Source organism: Myxine glutinosa, chromosome 8 (genome assembly GCF_964187855.1).
Source record: "Myxine glutinosa chromosome 8, kmMyxGlut1.1, whole genome shotgun sequence".
Taxonomy (NCBI): domain Eukaryota; kingdom Metazoa; phylum Chordata; class Myxini; order Myxiniformes; family Myxinidae; genus Myxine; species Myxine glutinosa.
Genome location: NC_136268.1, coordinates 71,091,717 through 71,111,439, shown reverse-complemented (window position 1 = coordinate 71,111,439; position 19,723 = coordinate 71,091,717). Strand labels below are relative to the sequence as shown.

The following is a 19,723-nucleotide window of genomic DNA, read 5'->3' as shown; positions in this document are numbered from 1 at the left end:
CTTTTTAGGCTAACCCCCGCTCTTTTTAGGCTAACCCCTGCTCTTTTTAGGCTAACCTCCGCTCTTTTTAGGCTAACCCTGGCTCTTGCAGGGAAAATGGCCTTAAAATGCCGGTTGTTGTTGTTGTTGGTGCTTTACACACAATACAAAATACTTTCTGTTCAACTGGATCAAACTTTGAGAGAGTACCATCATCTTATGAGATTACACCGAAGATATATGAAGAAGACCGAATAGTGTGTGTGTGTGTGTGTGTGTGTGTGTGTGTGTGTGTGTGTGTGTGTGTGTGTGTGTGTGTGTGTGTGTGTGTGTGTGTGTGTGTGTGTGTGTGTGTGTGTGTGACATAATTATCTGAACAGTTAGATGCATTCTCAGAGGGCCCTATTGGTCAGTATGGCTGGGTCGTCTTGGATGATAATGCCAAACCGTAATGGTCTTGTGGTTAACTAGTTGTCGGTGATTCATTATAAATCTGTGGTTCTTTCATTGCGTTGCCTTTATAGTTATTCAATATTCTCGTTCCACAGCTTCAGCCCAACTTGCGTTATTGTGGGAAGCAGCGACTACTTTTGTGATGCCTGTCCGAAAGGCTACGAAGGACCGAGATGTGAGAGGTATATTGAGAAAGAATACTTCTCAGCTTCACTCATTCCTCATTTTGATTATTGGACGACCATGATATTCGACACAAGCAGATGTTATAGTTTTGGGTCTATTATTTTTAAGTTACTGCAGGGGTCGCCACATATGAGTCATGCCATATGCCTCACATCAAATAGGGTGTATGTACTCACTTTTCCTATTTAATCCCTTTAATCAAATTGTATATACCAGACCCGGTGGCACAATGATTGGAGCATTGACTCCGAGTCGCAGAGGTTTGCGGGTCGAACCCCTGCTGAGTCATACCAAAGACTTTTGAAATGGTGTGTGCTGCTTCCTTGCTTGACGCTCAGCATTTAAAGTGATAGAGCACAGATGAAACCCTTATATATTGGCATCCTTTTGAGAGGAGGAAATTTCAACTTCATTTCCTTTCTGAGTGTAAAGAGAAAAGCAATGCAATTAAGATGATGTCGCTGGTACCCAGAATGCTCTAGGAAGTGACGTCACTTCCCCCAATCTCAGCGGCTGTGTTTGTGTGAAGGTTAGGTCTGATGTTGTCTTATGCATCTGTCTGCATGTATGCGTGATTTGTGTCGCAGCTCCTCCACAAGCCTTAGAGCTTGGAATAAAAAGACGGCCATTCTTGAGAGTGAGACACAAGTTGTCTAGTTGATTAATTAAATCAATTGGATGAGGATCTGACATGTATAAAGTCGTGTTTTTTATCCCGATAAATTCTGCTCATTTTACACTCAGAGTTTTGTTTACTGTCAGATGTTTTTCCATAATCTTTCCAATAGCAGAGAGACCGACCGAAGAGACCATCTTGATGGACACCTTTGTAAGCTTCACTACCACCTTGAAGACTGGTTATGAAAATGCGTCATGACTCTCACTATTATATTATGCCACCGAATATTGTGAAGTCACCGGGATTATTATGCGTGCCGTGAAGAGAATGATATTCACCATTACAGTTCCTCTTAACACACCTACTTGGTGACATGGCATCACATCACCAGTCATTATTATCAAGCATCTTAATAAGCATAGTCCTTTGTAATGGAGCATATGTTACAGATTTTGATTGTGTATATCATGTGTTGTTAGTGTTTGTGTGTGTCTATCTGTGTGTGCGTGTGTGTCAGTGTGTGTGTGTCCTAGTGTGTGTGTGTTTGTGCTTGTACGTGTGTGTTTGTGTTACTTTGCGGAGTTCTGCTCCATGCTTAAGAGGGCCTACAAGCCTGAAACATGTGTCCATAGATGTTCCCTCTCCAGGGTGGACTGGTCGATAAAATACAGAACTTAATTCTCCTCCCGGTATTGGTTGCAGTACAATCCTACTAAGTAGTAGGGGGCTGTTGCTCTACTAAGCTCATGCGCCACTTATAATTATATATTCTACATGGGAGGTGTGCCAGGAGGAAACCTTTGCTGTCCAGAAAGAATATCAGGGCAAGACTAAAGTTTGTCAATGAACACCTCGGCATAGACCAGCACTTCTGGAACAATGTGCTCTGGACAGATGAGTCAAAGGTGGAGCTATTTGGCCACAGTACCAGAAGACGGGTTTGGCGAAAACCAAAGACAGCATTTGACCACAAGAACCTGATACCAACTGTAAAGCATGGTGGTGGAAATATTATGGTTTGGCACAGCTTTGCTGCCTCAGGGCCTGGGCAGCTCACCTTCATAGAATCCACTATGAATTCTTCATTGTACCAGAGGGTGTTTGAGGATAATGTGAGGCCATCTGCTGGAGAGTTGAAGCTCAACCGAAGGTGGACCTTGCAACATGACAATGACCCTAAACATACCAGTAAATCCACCAAGGAATGGCTGAAAAGAAAGAAATGGAGGGTTCTGGAATGGCCAAGTCAAAGCCCGCATCTAAATCTCATCGAGATGTTGTGGGGGGATTTGAAACGAACTGTGCATGCAAGAAACCCCTCAAACATCGCACAGCTGAAAGAATTCTGCATGGAGGAGTGGGCAAAAATTTCTCCCAGTCGATGTCAGAGCCTGGTAGACAGTTATAAGAAACGCCTACTTGAGGTTGTTTCTGCCAAAGTGGGCAATACCACCTATTAGAGCCAAGGGTGTACTTACTTTTTCCACATGCGAAATTTGCATTTATGTTTATTTAAATTATACAATGGACTACAAAATGTAAATGTTTCATGATATTTGTTATATTATATCACCTTTATCTATCAATATTGTTGAAATGAAGATCAAATAGCTGTATGTTGAAATATGTTGAAAAAGTCAAACTTTACATGGGGTGTACTTACTTTTTCACGTGATTGTATACATATATACATATAAAATTGGGAGTTGGGGTCATTTTGTAAAGTCTGCCTTATTTGCAGACATAATAAATTGATGCCTTCTGAGGTAAGCTCATAGAAGACAACGAACACCCTCTGCACTATGTGGAATCCTCTAAACAAATTTCAAACAAGAAAGAGCAATCAGAGATTGCAGAACCTCACCAGGACGTGTTTTTAGTGATTTTTAAGGCTTTTGTGTTAAAACAAATATGGCGGCCGAACCCCGTGACCGATGACGTCATCATTTTTTTTTTCTCCACCGATTTGTCTATAGACGACGCTCAATAAATTTCATCTTGATCGGATGAAGTTTTGTACTTGTCGAATTATGACGTCATAATGGAGGAACCTATGACATTATCATTAACATATGTTATTCCACATGGAGCGTTCTTTACAATGAGCCATGTCTCAATTTTTTTTATGCAGCACTTTCGGAGATATAGAGATGCGAATTTTTTTTCCAAGATGGCGCCCAAATCACGTAACCTATGACGTCATAATTATCATGAAAAAATTCTGCAGGTGGAGTTGCACCTATGGTGAATATTTCCTGTCAATCAGACCAACGGTTGCAGAGAAAATCATATTTATTCTGTGCGGACAAACAAGCAAACAGACAAACATACAAACATGCCAACAGACAAACATAGAAACAGACAAACATACAAACAAACGAATGGACTATACTATCGTAAAATTTTGGCCTTTATCCCTGCAGCACATTTCCTGCTTGGATATGCCTTTTGTTTTTATAACTTCATAATTTTGATTGATCACATCAGTACTTACTTGCATCACATTATTTTGCTGCGCAGGTGTTCTCCTGGATACTTTGGGCAGCCAGAAGTCATTGGAGGCTCTTGCCAACCCTGTGCGTGTGGGCCTGGTGCAGTGCACGAGCTGTGTGAAGGCCGCTTGGGCCAGTGTGTTTGTCGGCAAGGCCTGATGGGTCGAATCTGCGATAAATGCATGCTACGGCACGCTCTGCATGGTCACCACTGTGTTTGTACGTACTTACCAACAAAAACTCGGGAATGCTGTTCTTTCCTATAACTCGACCGCTACGTTTAATATTTTTATTTTTTATTTGTGCCGCTCAAGTTATTTTTTCATGTCGAAGAGTTAGGAATCATGGACGAATTTTTTTTTTTTTTTTTGTATACAAGGTCGAGGCTCGTGCAAGAGCTAACATTGATCACAAAAAGACAAACTGGCACATAAAACATAAAACGTATGATAAACAGAGCGGGAGAACAAGATGGAGAGGTGGGACATCGGGAGATCTGTGGGAGAGGGCTTGGGGGGAGGAGGCATGGGAATGGGTGGGGGGTGGGAGAGGTTAAAAAAAAAACACATGGACACTGGCACTTCCAGGAAAGAAGTAGGTATTTCAAAAAAGTGGATCTGGGGTGAATTGACGGGGGTAGAAAAGATCATGGTTTTGGATGGGGTAAAATGTGACTAAAAACAACGCAGCTTTTAAAATTTCAAATCAAGGCTTCTGAATCCCACTCGTCTCATGAGAATCCTTGTAGATATAAGATTTTTCACCAAACTTGCCCACCTGCGAAATTGATTGCCATGAATGGTTTGAACGGGAATAGCTTTTCCGAAAACGGATAAAATTTCACCAAATGGAATGCTAGAAAATCACAATTAATGGTGCAGATGCCAAAGCACATGAAGGTAAACTCAGCTGTAGAAAAATCCACTTTTACTTGCTATTGATTAATTACAACTTACCTTCGAGTCGTCAATTTTCATCCGATTAACCTGAAAATTAAAGAGCAATTGCACAGTGCATTCCTGAATTGGGAAACAAACTATTTTAAGGTCAAAAAGTCAAAGGTCAACTCGAGGTCAAATTTGTAAAGTCATCAATTTTTACCTGAAAACCAATTTTCATTCGATTAACCTGAAAATTAAAGAGCAATTGCACAGTGCATCACTGAATTGGGAAACCAACTATTTTAAGGTCAAAAAGTCAAAGGTCAACTCGAGGTCAAATTTCTAAAGTCATCAATATTTATCTGAAAACCAATTTTCATCCGAATGACCCGAGCTATGATTAAGATCGTCAATTTTAATCTTGATGAAATGGCCAATGTGATGTCTCCATGGCAAATTTTTTCGGGGGGGTAGGGGGGATTTTGCAAGTATTGTGCTCTGCACAACGTCTTTCTTGTTTTTTTTGTTTTCACTTTCACTACCTTTTCTTGTTTGTTTTATCATAAATAGCATCAAAAAAGGACATCATTTACAGTGACAATGCATTGTAATTTTTTTTCTTACATTTGTTTCCCGATTCCTTTTTGCAGAAAATATTTTAATGGCAACCATGGACCGTTTGTGTATCTCTGCCTTGCAGGAACTGTATGTTTATTGCTGCCTCTGTGTGATATGGCTCCTAATATTGCGTGCTCGTCGCGGATTAACCAGGCCTGAAGGCTTCATTATTGCATGATGCTTTTGTTATATCTGGCATGGTTTGCATTAATTATTCTGGCTACAAAGAACAAAAGAGATCATTTCAGTCATTGATTTATTTTGCCACCTTAGTATACTATTTTAAATATTTCTTTTTCCAACACTGTCTGTTTTATTTGCCTCTGCCTATACAAACACCAAGTGTGTATGAAACTTACACTTGCGTTTTATTGTTAACCATAACTCTTGTATTATATTATTGCAATCAAACTGTGACATTTAGGATTTTTGTTATCTGCCAAAACTGAGCAGCCTATCAGGTGCAGATTTTGCTATACAGTGGTCTGAAAAAGTATTCACCCCTACCCATAATGCCACAGAATTCCGAATTATGTGGAAACAATTTTTCCCAAATTAACTTTTTTTATTTATAACTGAAAATATCAAACTATAAACACTGTTATAGCTGTAAGAGGATACATGTCAAGAGCACCTGCAAAAAACATGTACAAATCAAAATTCACTGGTTGTAAAAGTATTCAGCCCTTAGGATCACTACCTCGTGGAAGCACCTTTTACAGCAATGACTGCCATGAGTCTTTTTGGGTAGGTCTCTACCAGCTTTATACAGTGAGATGGTGACATCTTTACCCATTCTTCATGTGAAAATTGCTCTAGTTCTGCCAAGTTTTATGGGGATCGTCAACACTGCAATCTTCAATTCTTGCCATTAATAGTCTGACTTTTGCCTGGGCCACTCAAGAACATTTCTTTTCTTCTTATTTAGCCACTCCAGTGTGGCTTTAGCTTTGTGCTTCAAATCATTCAGATAATGTCCTGCTAAAATGTGAATATCCTACCCAGTTTCAGATTCATGGCTGACTCAAACAGGTTTTCATCAAGGATTCCCCTGTATTTTACAGCATCCATTGGCCCTTCTATGCTGACAAGCTTGCCAGTCCCAGCTGATGAAAAGCAGCCCCACAATATGATGCTGCCACCACCAGGCTTGACAGTAGCAATGATGTTGACTGGTTATATGCAATGTTAAGCTTGTGTCAGACATAACACATTGAATTTAGAACAAAAAGTTCCATTTTTGTCTTGTCTGACCACAAAACTTTTCTTGACATGCCTGCAGTATCATTAAGATGCTTTTCCGCAAACTCCATATCAGCTCTTAGATGAGGCTTTTTCAGTAATGGCTTCTTTCTTGTACCTGTCAATAGAGGCCACCTTTCTGAAAGGAATGGGATATTGTTGATTGATGAACACTGACCCATATCTTGGACATAGAGCTTTTCAGATCTTTACATCATTGATGAAGTTATTGATCTATTAACTGTGACATCCCAAGCCAGTTTCCTGCTTGCCCGGCTGCTGAGTTTGGATGGGTGACCTGATCTGGGTAGAGTCTAGGTGATATGATACATCTTCCTCTTCTTAATGATGGATTTCACCATACTCAAAGGGATAATGAGTGACTTTGAAATCTTCTTGTAACCCTCTCCTCAACGGTGATTCTCCACCACTTTATGTCTGGCATCTTTGGAAGGCTTCTTAGTCTTCATGTTTGCCATGTTGGTTAACCAAGTGAGTTTCACCCTAAAGCTCCCTTAGAAAAGTGCAGGAGTTTAATTTTTAAGTTAAACCACTGATTACATACAGGTGAAACCTTTTACACTTGTTTTGTAAGATTTCAAACAAATAATTTGCTCCTGAAGTGATTTTGAGATAATTAGGAAAAGAGTTTGAATACTTATGCAACTGAGAACCATCTAATTTTCTTTGTTAATCAAACTTATTCACAGTTTATCTGCATTTTTAGCTTTCTCACTTTGAACTAGTTTGTTAAGACATTATATATTAAGTTTGATTTGAAAGCATCATGAAATAAGCTCAGGTGCCATCAAAATGTGAAAACTTTGGAGTGAGGGTGAACACTTTTGCAGGCCACTGTATCCAATATGAATTATGGCTTTCTTTGATGTAAAATTCATCAGCAAGTTATGTCTGGAAGCAGTACAAAGACAGATGTAAAGGGTATTATATGAGATGAGATTATGGGTTGAAGGCAAAACAAGATACTTATGCTTGTCCAACTCACCCGAGCCTTACATGCATGTGTGCCTCAGCTTGTGACGACGACTGCACCGGGGTTCTCCTCAATGAGCTCGACACTGCACTTGGGATGGTGGCGACTGTTAACCTAACGGGAAAAATACCAGCACCTTATGCTTTTCTTTCTACCACTGAAAATACCACCCATGCTCTCAAAGTGAGTACAGACAGATATGAGTTATTGTGGCATTGGCTTTTTATTTTCATGTTCCTTTTTTCTGGAATATATTAAAGAAGGGTGTCGGAGGGAACTCCATTCAATGTACAATACGCGCTGAGTGAGTTCATCAAAAACGTAGTGGTCTGAGAGGGTCATTAACCAGTGTGGCAGCTACATTCAAGTGTGAGGTGTGCACAGAGGGAGCTGCAGATGGAGGAAATGTTGAGATGGATCTTGGAGACGGCGTGAAGTTGGAAAGTGTGAAAACATTTTGCTACCTAGGAGACATGCTGAATGGAGAAGGTGGATCAGACTCGGCAACGGTTGCTAGAGTGAGATGTGCATGGAAGAAGTTTTGGGAACTGAGTGGAGTGCTGAAGAGGAGGGGAGTGCGTTAAAGCTGAAGGGAAAGGTGTATGATGCATGTGTGAGAAGTGTTATGATTTATGGGAGCGAGACGTGGGTAATGAACGTAGAGCAGCATCGAAGGCTGGAAAGGGTGGAAATGCGAATGGTTCGGTGGATGTGTGGAGTATCGTTGAGAGAGAGGAAAACAAATGATGAATTGCGAAAGATGATGGGAATAGAGCCTGTGATTGATGCTGTGAAGAGGAACAGGTTGAGATGGTTTGGTCATGTGTTAAGGAAGGATGAAAGTGACTGGTTAAGAAGAGTGATTGAAATGAATGTAGAAGGAAGTAGAGGACGGGAAAGACCGAGAAAGACTTGGCTAAAGGTGGTGGAAGAAGAAATGCGGGCAAGGGGGTTAACAAGGGGAGATGCAGAAAGTAGGGCAAAATGGAGAAGATTGTCATGGGGCCCGCAAGGCTAACCCCCGCTCTGGCAGGGAAAATGGCCTTAAAATGCCTGTTGTTGTTGTTGTTGTTGTTGTATATTAAAGCACTTGGATGCCAATTTTTTATACATATGTGAAGGCTCATGTAAGAGCTCACCAATAAAAACTTCCCACTCTTCCATGGACGTTGCTTTTGTATGGATAATAAATAAATATAAACAGAAGTTGGGAAGTTAAAGAAGCGACAGAGGGTGGAGACCAAACAGACATGAAAAATGCACAAAAGTAACATCAATGAGGGTTGATGATGAGCAGTAGGTGCACAAAGGAAAATAGTTACTTCTGTTGGAATCTGCCAAAGCCCCAGAGGATAGTTGACAATGATCTTATCATGAACTTGATTTTTGGTGAGCTATGAAGATTGATTTCAAATACCTTCTCATCTTTATTAGTCCCCTACCGGTGTACACCGGAGGGGACTATAGGTTTGCACTCCGTCCCTTCGTCTGTCAGTCTGTCAGTCCGTCACGCAAAGAACAGTTTTCCGGACTTTTTTTCTAAACTCTTAATGCTAATGATTTCAAACTTGATACATGGTTTCCTCATGATAAGATACAGATCAAGTTCGAACTTCACGACGTTTCGATCATTTTTGACAAAGTTATGGCACTTTGAACTTTGGTAATTTCCCCAACAGTTTTCCAGACGACAGACTGCCGGTAGGGGACATGTATTGCAGCGCAATACTCAGAATGCTTGTTTATTCTTCTTTCATTACCTGCTAGATTTTTTGCTTGGTGTTAATAATGGACTGTTTGGCACTTCCAAATGAGCACATGTACCATGATGCTGGGAGTTTGGTCTCAGCTTCAAAATCGTATACTGTAAATGGTTTTGATTTGTGCATTGTCTACCGATCTATTTGTATTTTATGTTAGTGTACAGTGATGTACAAAGCATTCAGAAAGTATTCAGACCCCTTCACTTTTTCACATTTTTTTATGTTGCAGCCTTATGCTGAAATCGTTTAAATTAATTTTTCCCCTCATCATTCTACACTCAATACCCCATAATGACAAAGAGAAAACAGGATTTTAGAAGGTTTTGCAAATTTATTAAAAGAAAAAACTGAAATATCACATTTACATAAGTATTCAGACCCTTTGCTATGACACTTGAAATTTAACTCAGATGCCTCCCATTTCTCTTGATTATCTTTGAAATGTTTCTACACCTTGATTGGAGTCCACCTGTGGTAAATTCAATTGATTGGACATGATTTGGAAAGGCACAAACCTGTCTCTATAAGGTCTCACAGCTGACAATTCATATTAGAGCAAAAACCAAGCCATGAGGTCGAAGGAACTGCCTGCAGAGCTCATAGACAGGATTGTGTCGAGGCACAGATCTGGGGAAGCCTTCAAAAAAAATTCTGCTACATTGAAGGTTCCCAAGAGGACAGTGGCCTCCATAATTCTTAAATGGAAGAAGTTTGGAACAACCAGGACTCTTCCTAGAGCTGGCCGCCCGGCCAAACTGAGCAATTGGGGGAGAAGGGCCTTGGTAAGAGAGGTGACCAAGAACCCGATGGTCACTCTGGCTGAGCTCCAGAGATCCTGTGTGGAGATGGGAGAAACCTCCAGAAGGACAACCATCACTGCAACACTTCACCGATCTGGGCTTCTTGAATCTTGTTTCTCACAGTCTGAGAGTCCTTTAGGTGCTCTTTTTGCACACTCCAAGCGGGCTTTCATGTGTCTTTCACTGAGGAGAGGCTTCCGTCTGGCCACTCTGCCATAAATCCCAGATCGGTGGAATGTTGCAGTGATGGTTGTCCTTCTGGAAGTGTCTCCCATCTCCACACAGGATCTCTGGAGCTCAGCCAGAGTGACCATCGGGTTCTTGGTCACCTCTCTTACCAAGGCCCTTCTCCCCCAATTGCTCAGTTTGGCCGGGCGGCCAGCTCTAGGAAGAGTCCTGGTTGTTCCAAACTTCTTCCATTTAAGAATTATGGAGGCCACTGTCCTCTTGGGAACCTTCAATGTAGCAGAATTTTTTTTGAAGGCTTCCCCAGATCTGTGCCTCGACACAATCCTGTCTCTGAGCTCTGCAGGCAGTTCCTTCGACCTCATGGCTTGGTTTTTGCTCTGATATGCATTGTCAGCTGTGAAACCTTATATAGACAGGAGTGTGCCTTTCCAAATCATGTCCAATCAATTGAATTTACCACAGATGGACTTCAATCAAGGTGTAGAAACATCTCAAAGATGCTCAAGAGAAATGGGAGGCACCTGAGCTAAATTTCAAGTGTCATAGCAAAGGGTCTGAATACTTATGTAAATGTGATATTTCAGTTTTTTCTTCTTAATAAATTTTGCAAAACTTTCTAAAATCCTGTTTTCTCTTTGTCATTATGGGGTATTGAGTGTAGATTGATGAGGGAAAAAATGAATTTAAACGATTTCAGCATAAGGCTGCAACATAACAAAATGTGAAAAAAGTGAAAGGGTCTGAATACTTTCTGAATGCACTGTATGTAAAAATGCAATTTACTTTCTTATGATGCAAAACATTTGTTTCATTTTGGCTTTCCGCAGCATCAGTTATCACCACAAAGAAACCCCAACCGGCTCCTAGACCTTGCAGAAGACAATTTACAGAACTTGGTTGGAGAACTTAATGAACTCCTGAACAGGGTGAGGTTTCCAAGTTCATCATCACAACCACTTCATTCTTCATTACAAACACAATGTTTATGTCATTACACCATTCTGCATCAAAACCACACCATTCCCTATCATCATATTGTTCATCATCACAAACATAAACTGAGCTAGTTTCAGGTGAATTACCATGCTATTATCGGATTGTCGGTTCACACCCAGATGTTCGACTATCGATCTTCAAAGAGGAGGTAATATATACATGCCCATCTAGTCCATTCAATAAATGATGCCAACCCCATACTTTGTGGTTGACTCTTAAGGCCCACAAAGCAACTTGGGATTGACACTAAAATGCCACCATGGAAAAAGCACCACCACCCAAAAATATCCATAACTGATTGAAACAATAACGCATACATGCATTATTGCATGTATGTATGTATGCAATTACATATAAATTATACAGGGTGCTTCCAAAAATGTTCACACTTATATGGGACTATCGTTTTTAATGGAAAATAATGGATAATACACTGTAACATGATAACAAATGTAAGTTAATAGCTTCAAAAAGTCAAAGAGTGGAGTGGAGTTCGAAGCAAAGTGGGGAGGAGCACCATCCAACTGAAAGTATCCGGCAAGCCGGATTTGTCGTGGCAGGTTGTCCTCTGCGTAATTCTCCATCATGTGCAAGAGGTCACCACCATTGATTGTGGTGCTTTCAAAAAAATACGGCCCTACCACTCCTGTTCCAGTGACTGCACACCAGACATTCACATTGGGACTGTCTCATTCATGCTCACGCATAACACGAGGATTCTCAATACCCCCAGAAAACACAGTTGTGCTTGTTCACGCATCCGCTTTAATGTGAAAGGTTGCCTCGTCGATAAATGCCACTAGCCTGTGAATGTCAGGTTCCAAATTCTTCATCTCTAAGAAAACTTTGCAAGCCTCAACACGAGCGGCTTTATCTACAGGAGGTGAGGCTTGCACCGTCTGCAAATGATATGGCCGCATTCCCAGGTCCTTGTTCAAGATTCTCCACACCATTGCCCAGGGAAGACCACATTCTATGCTGAATCGGCTAGTGCTAGTTGATTTCTCTGGGCTACGCAAGAAAGCTTCTTGTGTAACAGTTATGTTTACAGGGGATCAGCCTGTTCGTCGTCGACTGCTGTTCCCTTTGTACTTATCAGCAACTGAGCCGGTTTCGACGAACTTGCTGTAAACGTGATAAATGGTCAATCTCGAGGGTGGATCGTAGTTGAAATGCTCTCTGCATTTGTTGCGAACCACCGTGGGTGACTGAAAGACGTCCATCCATGCAGCAACCTTCCTTATTTGCTCCAAAGTCAATCTCGTTGCCATTTCAGTCAACTGCAATGGAAAGAAAAAAAATTCTCAGGAGTGTTAACAGTTTTTGAAGCACCCTGTATGTACAAATTTAAGTGACACAACTTACCTTTGAGTTGGCTGTTTGGCATTCCGATCCGAGTAGTGCACAATCACATATGTCATGTTGATTTGTCCATTCTTTACTGTTATCATCTTCTTATATGAGATTCAGTCCCAGGATAGACAGCTAAGTGGTGAGTTTGCATACCTCTAGGTCTAGGCCATCCTTCCAGCCCTCAACTAAAGATACCTGGTATGAATAGATAACATTGCACAAAATATAAAACAACAAAAAATATTGTAACATCGAAGCCCACCATTTTGCATGCATCATTGTGATATTGTTGCTGTGAAACCACAGTAATTATGGAACAAGAGTTGTTATTTATATTTATCCAAGGAAATATCTCAGTCGGTGGCCTTGGTGAAGAGTATGTGAGCTTTCGCTCGCTTCCTGGCCAAATTCCTGCTCATGCAGGGGGCACTGCATCAGTGGCACAGCTGCGCCACCAACAAGTGATGCTACCCACGGCCATGCACTGCATACGAAAAGAAAAAGAAGAAGAATATGATGATATAAGGCAGTATTCTCAACCCCACAATGAGCCTGTATATGGAGTTTATGCACTTGCTATATATAGCACAGCACTTATGATCTACTATTATAGTCATTTGGAGGATTATTTATACTTTTACAAATAGGACAGCCAGTTTAATTGCAAATTACTCCAAATCTACATGCAACACCTGGGTCTCTGTAAAGACTTCAAAAATTGCAATGAAAGCAGAAATATGTGCTTGTAATTGGAAATATCATGGTATGTGTTCATGATTGCAGGGACAATATTTACGCTCTCACCAAGGTGTACGTTGCGTTAAAAATTGTTTGCTCTGCAACCGCTCGTCCAATCAATGTGAAACTTTAAAAATAGGAGGAACTCCTCCTGGAGAATATTTTACTGCTAACTCTGACCTCATAGGTCACATGTTGTTGGCAGCGACATTAGAACAAAGGAAAAAAAAAATAGACATCTCCGAAACAGCTCAATAAACAAAATTTAAACTTGGCATATGTCATCAACTCCCCATGGGGTATATAGGGTGATAATGATGATGTCATCAGATAAGTGGTATTCCAGACATAATTGGTTGAATTGAAATTCTTATCCGGAAAATCTTAAACTTCATATATCTGATATATGACCCAATGTGAGGGAAGAATTAAATTTATGACATACATAACCCATGTCATATATCTATGTGACATAATAGGATGCATGGATTTATATGGGCCATAATAGTAGGGTGTTCAGTTAACAATGGTATTGCTGTTCAGAATAAACGTGCGAGGTGAGACTATGTGCTCTACCGAGTGCCGTTCTAGTTTGTTTTGGTTTTGTCTTGTTAAAATATATTTCCCACCTTTTTGCATTAATTTTTAAAAACTGTTGTGCTCTTTAATTGTACAGACAGTACGTGTTTATGCTGATGGAGAGCAAGCAGATAGAGATTCCAACAGAACATTGATACGTGCTTTGGAGGTAGAAGGAATGATCACAAACGCCAGGAATAGTGCACAAGGTAAGCGTTGTCACAACATCCTACTTCATAAAATTGTAATAGGTAATCTGTAAACACAACAGCACAACAACTCAAGATTTTGTCAAAATGGATAAAAGCTCTGAAAGTCAAACATTCCAGCCAAAGAGGACTACGGAGAAAATCACTGACTCTGTAACAGAGTATGTTACACTAGAGAGTTTAATTTTGAAGATCCACTTGGGACAGTGCTCGAGGCAAGTTAAGGCATTCGCGATTAGATTTATATATGAAAGGTCAAGTTAATATTATCTATTAATATCTAGTTAGTTAAGTTAATATTATCTATAGCCAAGCGTCAGATTATATCTATAGTTTGGCTGTACAGGAAGTGCATAAAAAGGGAAGGCAACACTATATCTCAAATATCAATTCTCAGCCTGTTAGCAAGTCATGACAAAGCAGCAACAAATATACTTGTGTATTATATTTGGGGTTCCGGTTGAGGGTTGCACCATGTATGTTGATGGTTCGTGAGTTCCTCCCTCCAGCCCAACAAAGCTGATCCCAGACTATATATGTTGTGTTCTACTGGCTTTTTTTACTTTCAAAATCGAAGGTTTTTCAAGTATATTGGTTGGTCTTGCTCATTATTACTTGGCAAAAAACATTATTTATTTAAACAAGTACAAAAAGTTTTAATTAAAACAAAAGCCGCGTCGATGTTACACAATGCCTAGATGCAGCTGTGCCTATAACGTCGATGTTATAGGCACAGGACATTCCTATTGATTCGATTACTTGATGTTATTTTTGTGCAAAGTGAAAATATATCTCGGCAATTTCCCGTGTGTGGCGACGAATTTTTAATATATCTCGGCATTTTCCCGTCTGTTATTTCAGGCGGTGTATGACTGACCATGCCGCGATTTAAAAAATATATATCTCGGCAATTCCCCGTGTGTGGCGACACGTGAACGAAGCTATGCTCCTCTCTCCACATTATTGTGACGACGTATAAATTAAATATTTCATCATGACGATTGTCATCAAATGGACGAATTTTTAATATATCTCGGCATTTTCCCGTCTGTTATTTCGGGCGGTGTATGACTGACCATGCCGCGATTTAAACAAAATATATATATCTCGGCATTTTCCCGTCTCTTATTTCGGGCGGTGTATGACTGACCATGCCGCGATTTAAAAAATATATATCTCAATGGACTTGAAGTTACAGGCCTTTGAGAATTCATTTCGTTCTATAAAGGGCAACTTTCATCGGATTTTCTTCCCGTTTTTTTTCAACCGAGTCTAAAACTATGTTAGCGACTGTGAAAAATGAAATTATATATCGAATTTGATTTGAAATAAAACTGTGTGAGAGAGGAAGACACCACGGGCCTACAAAACAGGCCTCAAAGCTATGCGAGTTAATAAAATGGTGGATATTTGTTTATATGAAGGCTCTCCCAGAATGGGTGGAGCTATGGTTCCCAGAATGGGTGGAGCTTTGAGGTTTTGTCTTCCCTGCAAGAACAAGAAGAACAAGAAGAACAACAACAACAACAGCAGAGGGCACTCTATGAGCAGCGTCTGCGACGCGGCTAAAAAAAAAATTTTATTTTTTATTTTTGCAAGTATGTTGATCACTCTGGTCTGTGTGTGTCTTTGTGTGTTTGTTTGTTTGGGTGTTTGTCAGTCTGCTCACTTATACGTGGCTACAGGTCACAATTTTAAACCGATCTTCACGAAGCTTCACCAAATGGTAGAGTTTGTGGTCCGACAAAATCCTATATATTTTCAGGTCAAAAGGTCAAAATAGGCCAAAGGTCAACCACTTTTTTTCGAATTTCTAAAATCCTCAATTTTCATCCGATTGACTTGGAATTTGAATAGGATTTACATATCGGCTAACTGAATTCAACCACCAAATATTTTTGAGATCAGCATTGGCCAAAAGGTCAACATAGGCCAAAGGTGAACAACTTTTTTCATATTTCTAAAATCCTCAATTTTCATCCGATTGACTTGAAATTTGAAAAGGATTTTCATATCAGGTTAGTGAAACCAACCACCAACTATTTTTGAGGTCAACTTAGACCAAAAGGTCAACATAGGCCAAATTTCTAAAATTGTCAATTTTCATCCGATTAAGTTAAACTTTGAAGACGATTTGCATATCAGGTCGCAAAATTCAACCACTAATTATTTTTGAGGTCAAAAGGATGCTCTACTGAGTGTCATTCTGCTTTGTTCTGTTTTGCCAAGTGTCGCTCTATGAATGATTTTTCATTCTGTCTGTCTGTTTGTTTGTCAATCACCTACAGGTCACAATTTTAAACCGATCTTCACAAAACTTCACCAGATCGTAGAGTTGGCCATAAGGAAGAATCCTATAGATTTTGAGGTCAAAGGTCGTCTTGAGGTCTGATTTCTAAAATTGTCATTTTTCATCCGATTGACTTGAAAATTTAACAGCATTTGCATATTGAGTCACTAAATTGGGAAACGAACTATTTTAGATGTCAAAGGTCAACTCAAGGTCAAACTTCTAATATCAATTTCCACTGATTGACCCGACCGATTAAGATCGTCAATTTTAATCATAATGAAATAGACAATTGATGTATCCTTTGCAACCTATTTGGGAGGGTGGGGGGATTTTGCAAGTATCGTGCTCTGCATGACATCTTCTTGTTTTTTCATTACTGTGTTGCTGTCGTGTTTTCATCTAATTTTCTGTGCCAAACCATACTTTGTGTTGAATTGTCGAATTTGTGTCCTTGGTAAAGTCTGACCATGTGTATGGCCATGGCTTTTAATCCAGTCAACTAACCTCTCTCCATCCTGGTCCGGCTCCATTAATTTTCCTGTTTCGTTCTTCAAAACCCGTTAGTTTTCGGGGGGTTCCCCTTGTCTGGCCTCACCCCACTGACGGGTGCACGGCAATCAATACCCATTAGTGTTTGCCGTCATTCGGGTCCTCCAATGAGAGTATCCGGACTTTCTCTCAAGTCGGCCTCCTTCTCCTTGGCCTTCAAGTCAGGCTGGGCTTGTTGTGTTGTTGCTATTTTATTTTTGACTGTGCGTGCTCTGTTTTAGCTCCTTTGTTCCCAGGAGCAATGTACCATAAGTAGCATCTCGATGTACCATAGGGTTGCAGTGATTATTGTCAATTTTCATGCGATTGATTTGAAAGTTGAACAGCGTTTGCATATTGAGTCACTATTGTTTGAGGCCAAAAGGTCAAACTGCAGCAGCACATAAAATCGTCAATTGCCATCGTATATGCAATTTTTGAAATGACGTATGAATGCTATCGAAGCCTTTTGCGTATACGATGTGTATGCATTTTTGGTGATTCGGTTCTGCTCACCGGGCACTTTTAATCTGCCATTGCTAGTGTGAAATTAGTAATTTCAATCGTATTTTCAAAGGTCATTTTCAGCATTTAAACGAAAGAGTGGCAATTTCAAAATAGTTAACCATAATTCTGTTCCTGGGATGCAAATTGGACTTACGGAAATATAGAAATATGAGAAATATCAGTGGATGAGGGATGTCTGGTTCCTACCATTTTCTGTTGGTATAAGTGAGCAGCGGCAGTGGATATAACACACACACACACACACACACACACACACACACACACACACACACACACACACACACGGGCAATTCTCCCCATACCGATAGATATACAAATCTTGTATCATTACCTTCACCACCAAAAGTGGCCGGAGGTTGTTCTCATCCCTGTGTGCCTGTCTGTTTGTGAGCAAGATATCTCAAAACGTTTTGGACGAATTTGGACGAAATTGGACGTACGTGACAAGGACGAAATGATTCGACTTTGGTGAAGATCCCAATGCGGATACTAGAATTTTTTAAATGATTCTTCACCATTGAGAGATAGGACAAAAAACGATATATAGCAGGGTATCTCAAAAAGTTGTGTGTGGATTCAGATGAAACTTGATGGACAGGTTGGGTGTGTGATAAGGAAGAAATTATTCACTTTTGGTGAAGATCCGGATCCGGATCAGAGGATTTTTTTTATTCTATAAGTGATTCTTCACCTTTGAGTGATAAGGTAAAAAATGATATATCGTGTGATATTTCAAAAAGTTGTGGACGGTTTATGACAACACTAGCTGGATGAGTTGGTTAGGTGATTCTTATCAGAACAACAACAGTTGTTCTGTAAGTTCTATAAGTTGATGATAAGAACAACAAGCCGATTTGATTTTGGTTTAGGTCCAGATCCAGATATGTCCTATCAGTGGGATACAAAACATTAACTGTTAAACCTGGCGGAAGTATTCACTCTACCGACTGTCTTTCTATTTACCTCCGCCACCGAACATGGATGGAGGTTATGTTTTCACCCCTGTCTGTTTGTTTCTTTGTCTGTCTGTGAACGGGATATCCCACAAAGTTTGTGGATGGATTCAGGCGAAATTTGGTAGCGAGGTTGGTAATGTAACACAGATGAAATTATTAGATTTTGGTGAAGACCCGGATCCGGATGTGGGTCTGAGAATTTTTAAAGTGATTCTTCACCATTGAGAGAAAGCGCAAAAAAACGATACAAAGCACAATATTTCAAAAAGTTGAAAAGTTGTGAACGGATTCAGACAAAACTTGGTGGACAGGTTTACTGTGTGACAAGGATGAATCGGTTCTTGGTAGAGATCCGAATCCGGATACGAGTGTTTTTTAAATCGTTTAAGTGATTCTTCACCATTGAGTGACGGGGCCAAAAACGATATATAGCATGATATTTCAAAAAGTTATGAATGAATTATGACAAAACTTGTTGGACAGGTTGGGTAAGTGACAAGAACAAGCCGATTAGCTTTTGGTTCAGGTTCACATCCAGATATGACAAATCAGTGCGATACAACGTGTAAACTGTTCAGCCTGGCAGATGTATGCTCTCTACTGAGTGCCCTTCTAGTTTCTGATCCAAACAAAATCGCAGAACCAAACAAAAATGATAACGGCCCTCAAAGCCCATACAGTTCTTACTGCAACGCAGGCACGCTGAGTATTCTGGGGGAAGATTATGTAATTTTGAAAGTCCTGCATTGACTTGAGATTTGAGCAGATAATGCCATATTGGTTCACTGAATTCTTCACCAAAAATCAGAACGATCGATTTAGCCAATTTAACATGTCAACGGTTTCCATTACATTTTTCGTTCCATTATAATCAAATAAGACTTTTTGTGAATTTATCATTACCATACCTCAATGATTTTTCAAGATGTCAAATTGAAACTTGCAGAGATTATTTGTACATTTGTGTAGTATATGTGAATAAACGTTAGTCAAAATGAGGCAAAGGTCAAAGACCAAAACATGCAAAAAAAAATAATTATGCTGCAATTAGAAAATATATCGGTCAAATTTGTTTTGCATAACAATAAGTTAAATTTTCGAAATTGCCAAATTGCTATTTCCATGGAAGCTATTGTTTAATTTGATTTCACAAGTACCGTGCTCTGCACGACATCGTTCTAGTTTGTTTGTTGTTTTAATTGTTAATCTCTTTGAATAATGTTGTGACAAGTAAATCTAAGAATGTATGCAATCCAAAGAATCATCTATTTATTCCACATCCAAATATGGGGGAGTGTTTAGCCCTCTAGCCCACCACCCCCTTCTC

At 39.9% G+C, this 19,723-nt stretch overlaps 1 protein-coding gene across 1 annotated transcript in view; it reads left to right on the top strand.

Moving 5' to 3' along the window:
- The window catches only part of LOC137433134 (laminin subunit alpha-2), a 469,485-nt gene that overhangs the window by 315,889 nt on the left and 133,873 nt on the right, over positions 1-19,723 (top strand). The window contains exons 32-36 of the mRNA XM_078783389.1: positions 528-614; positions 3,758-3,948; positions 7,505-7,647; positions 11,044-11,142; positions 13,980-14,091. Of these exons, the coding sequence (XP_078639515.1) occupies positions 528-614; positions 3,758-3,948; positions 7,505-7,647; positions 11,044-11,142; positions 13,980-14,091 (632 nt within the window). The remainder of the gene's footprint in view (positions 1-527; positions 615-3,757; positions 3,949-7,504; positions 7,648-11,043; positions 11,143-13,979; positions 14,092-19,723) is intronic.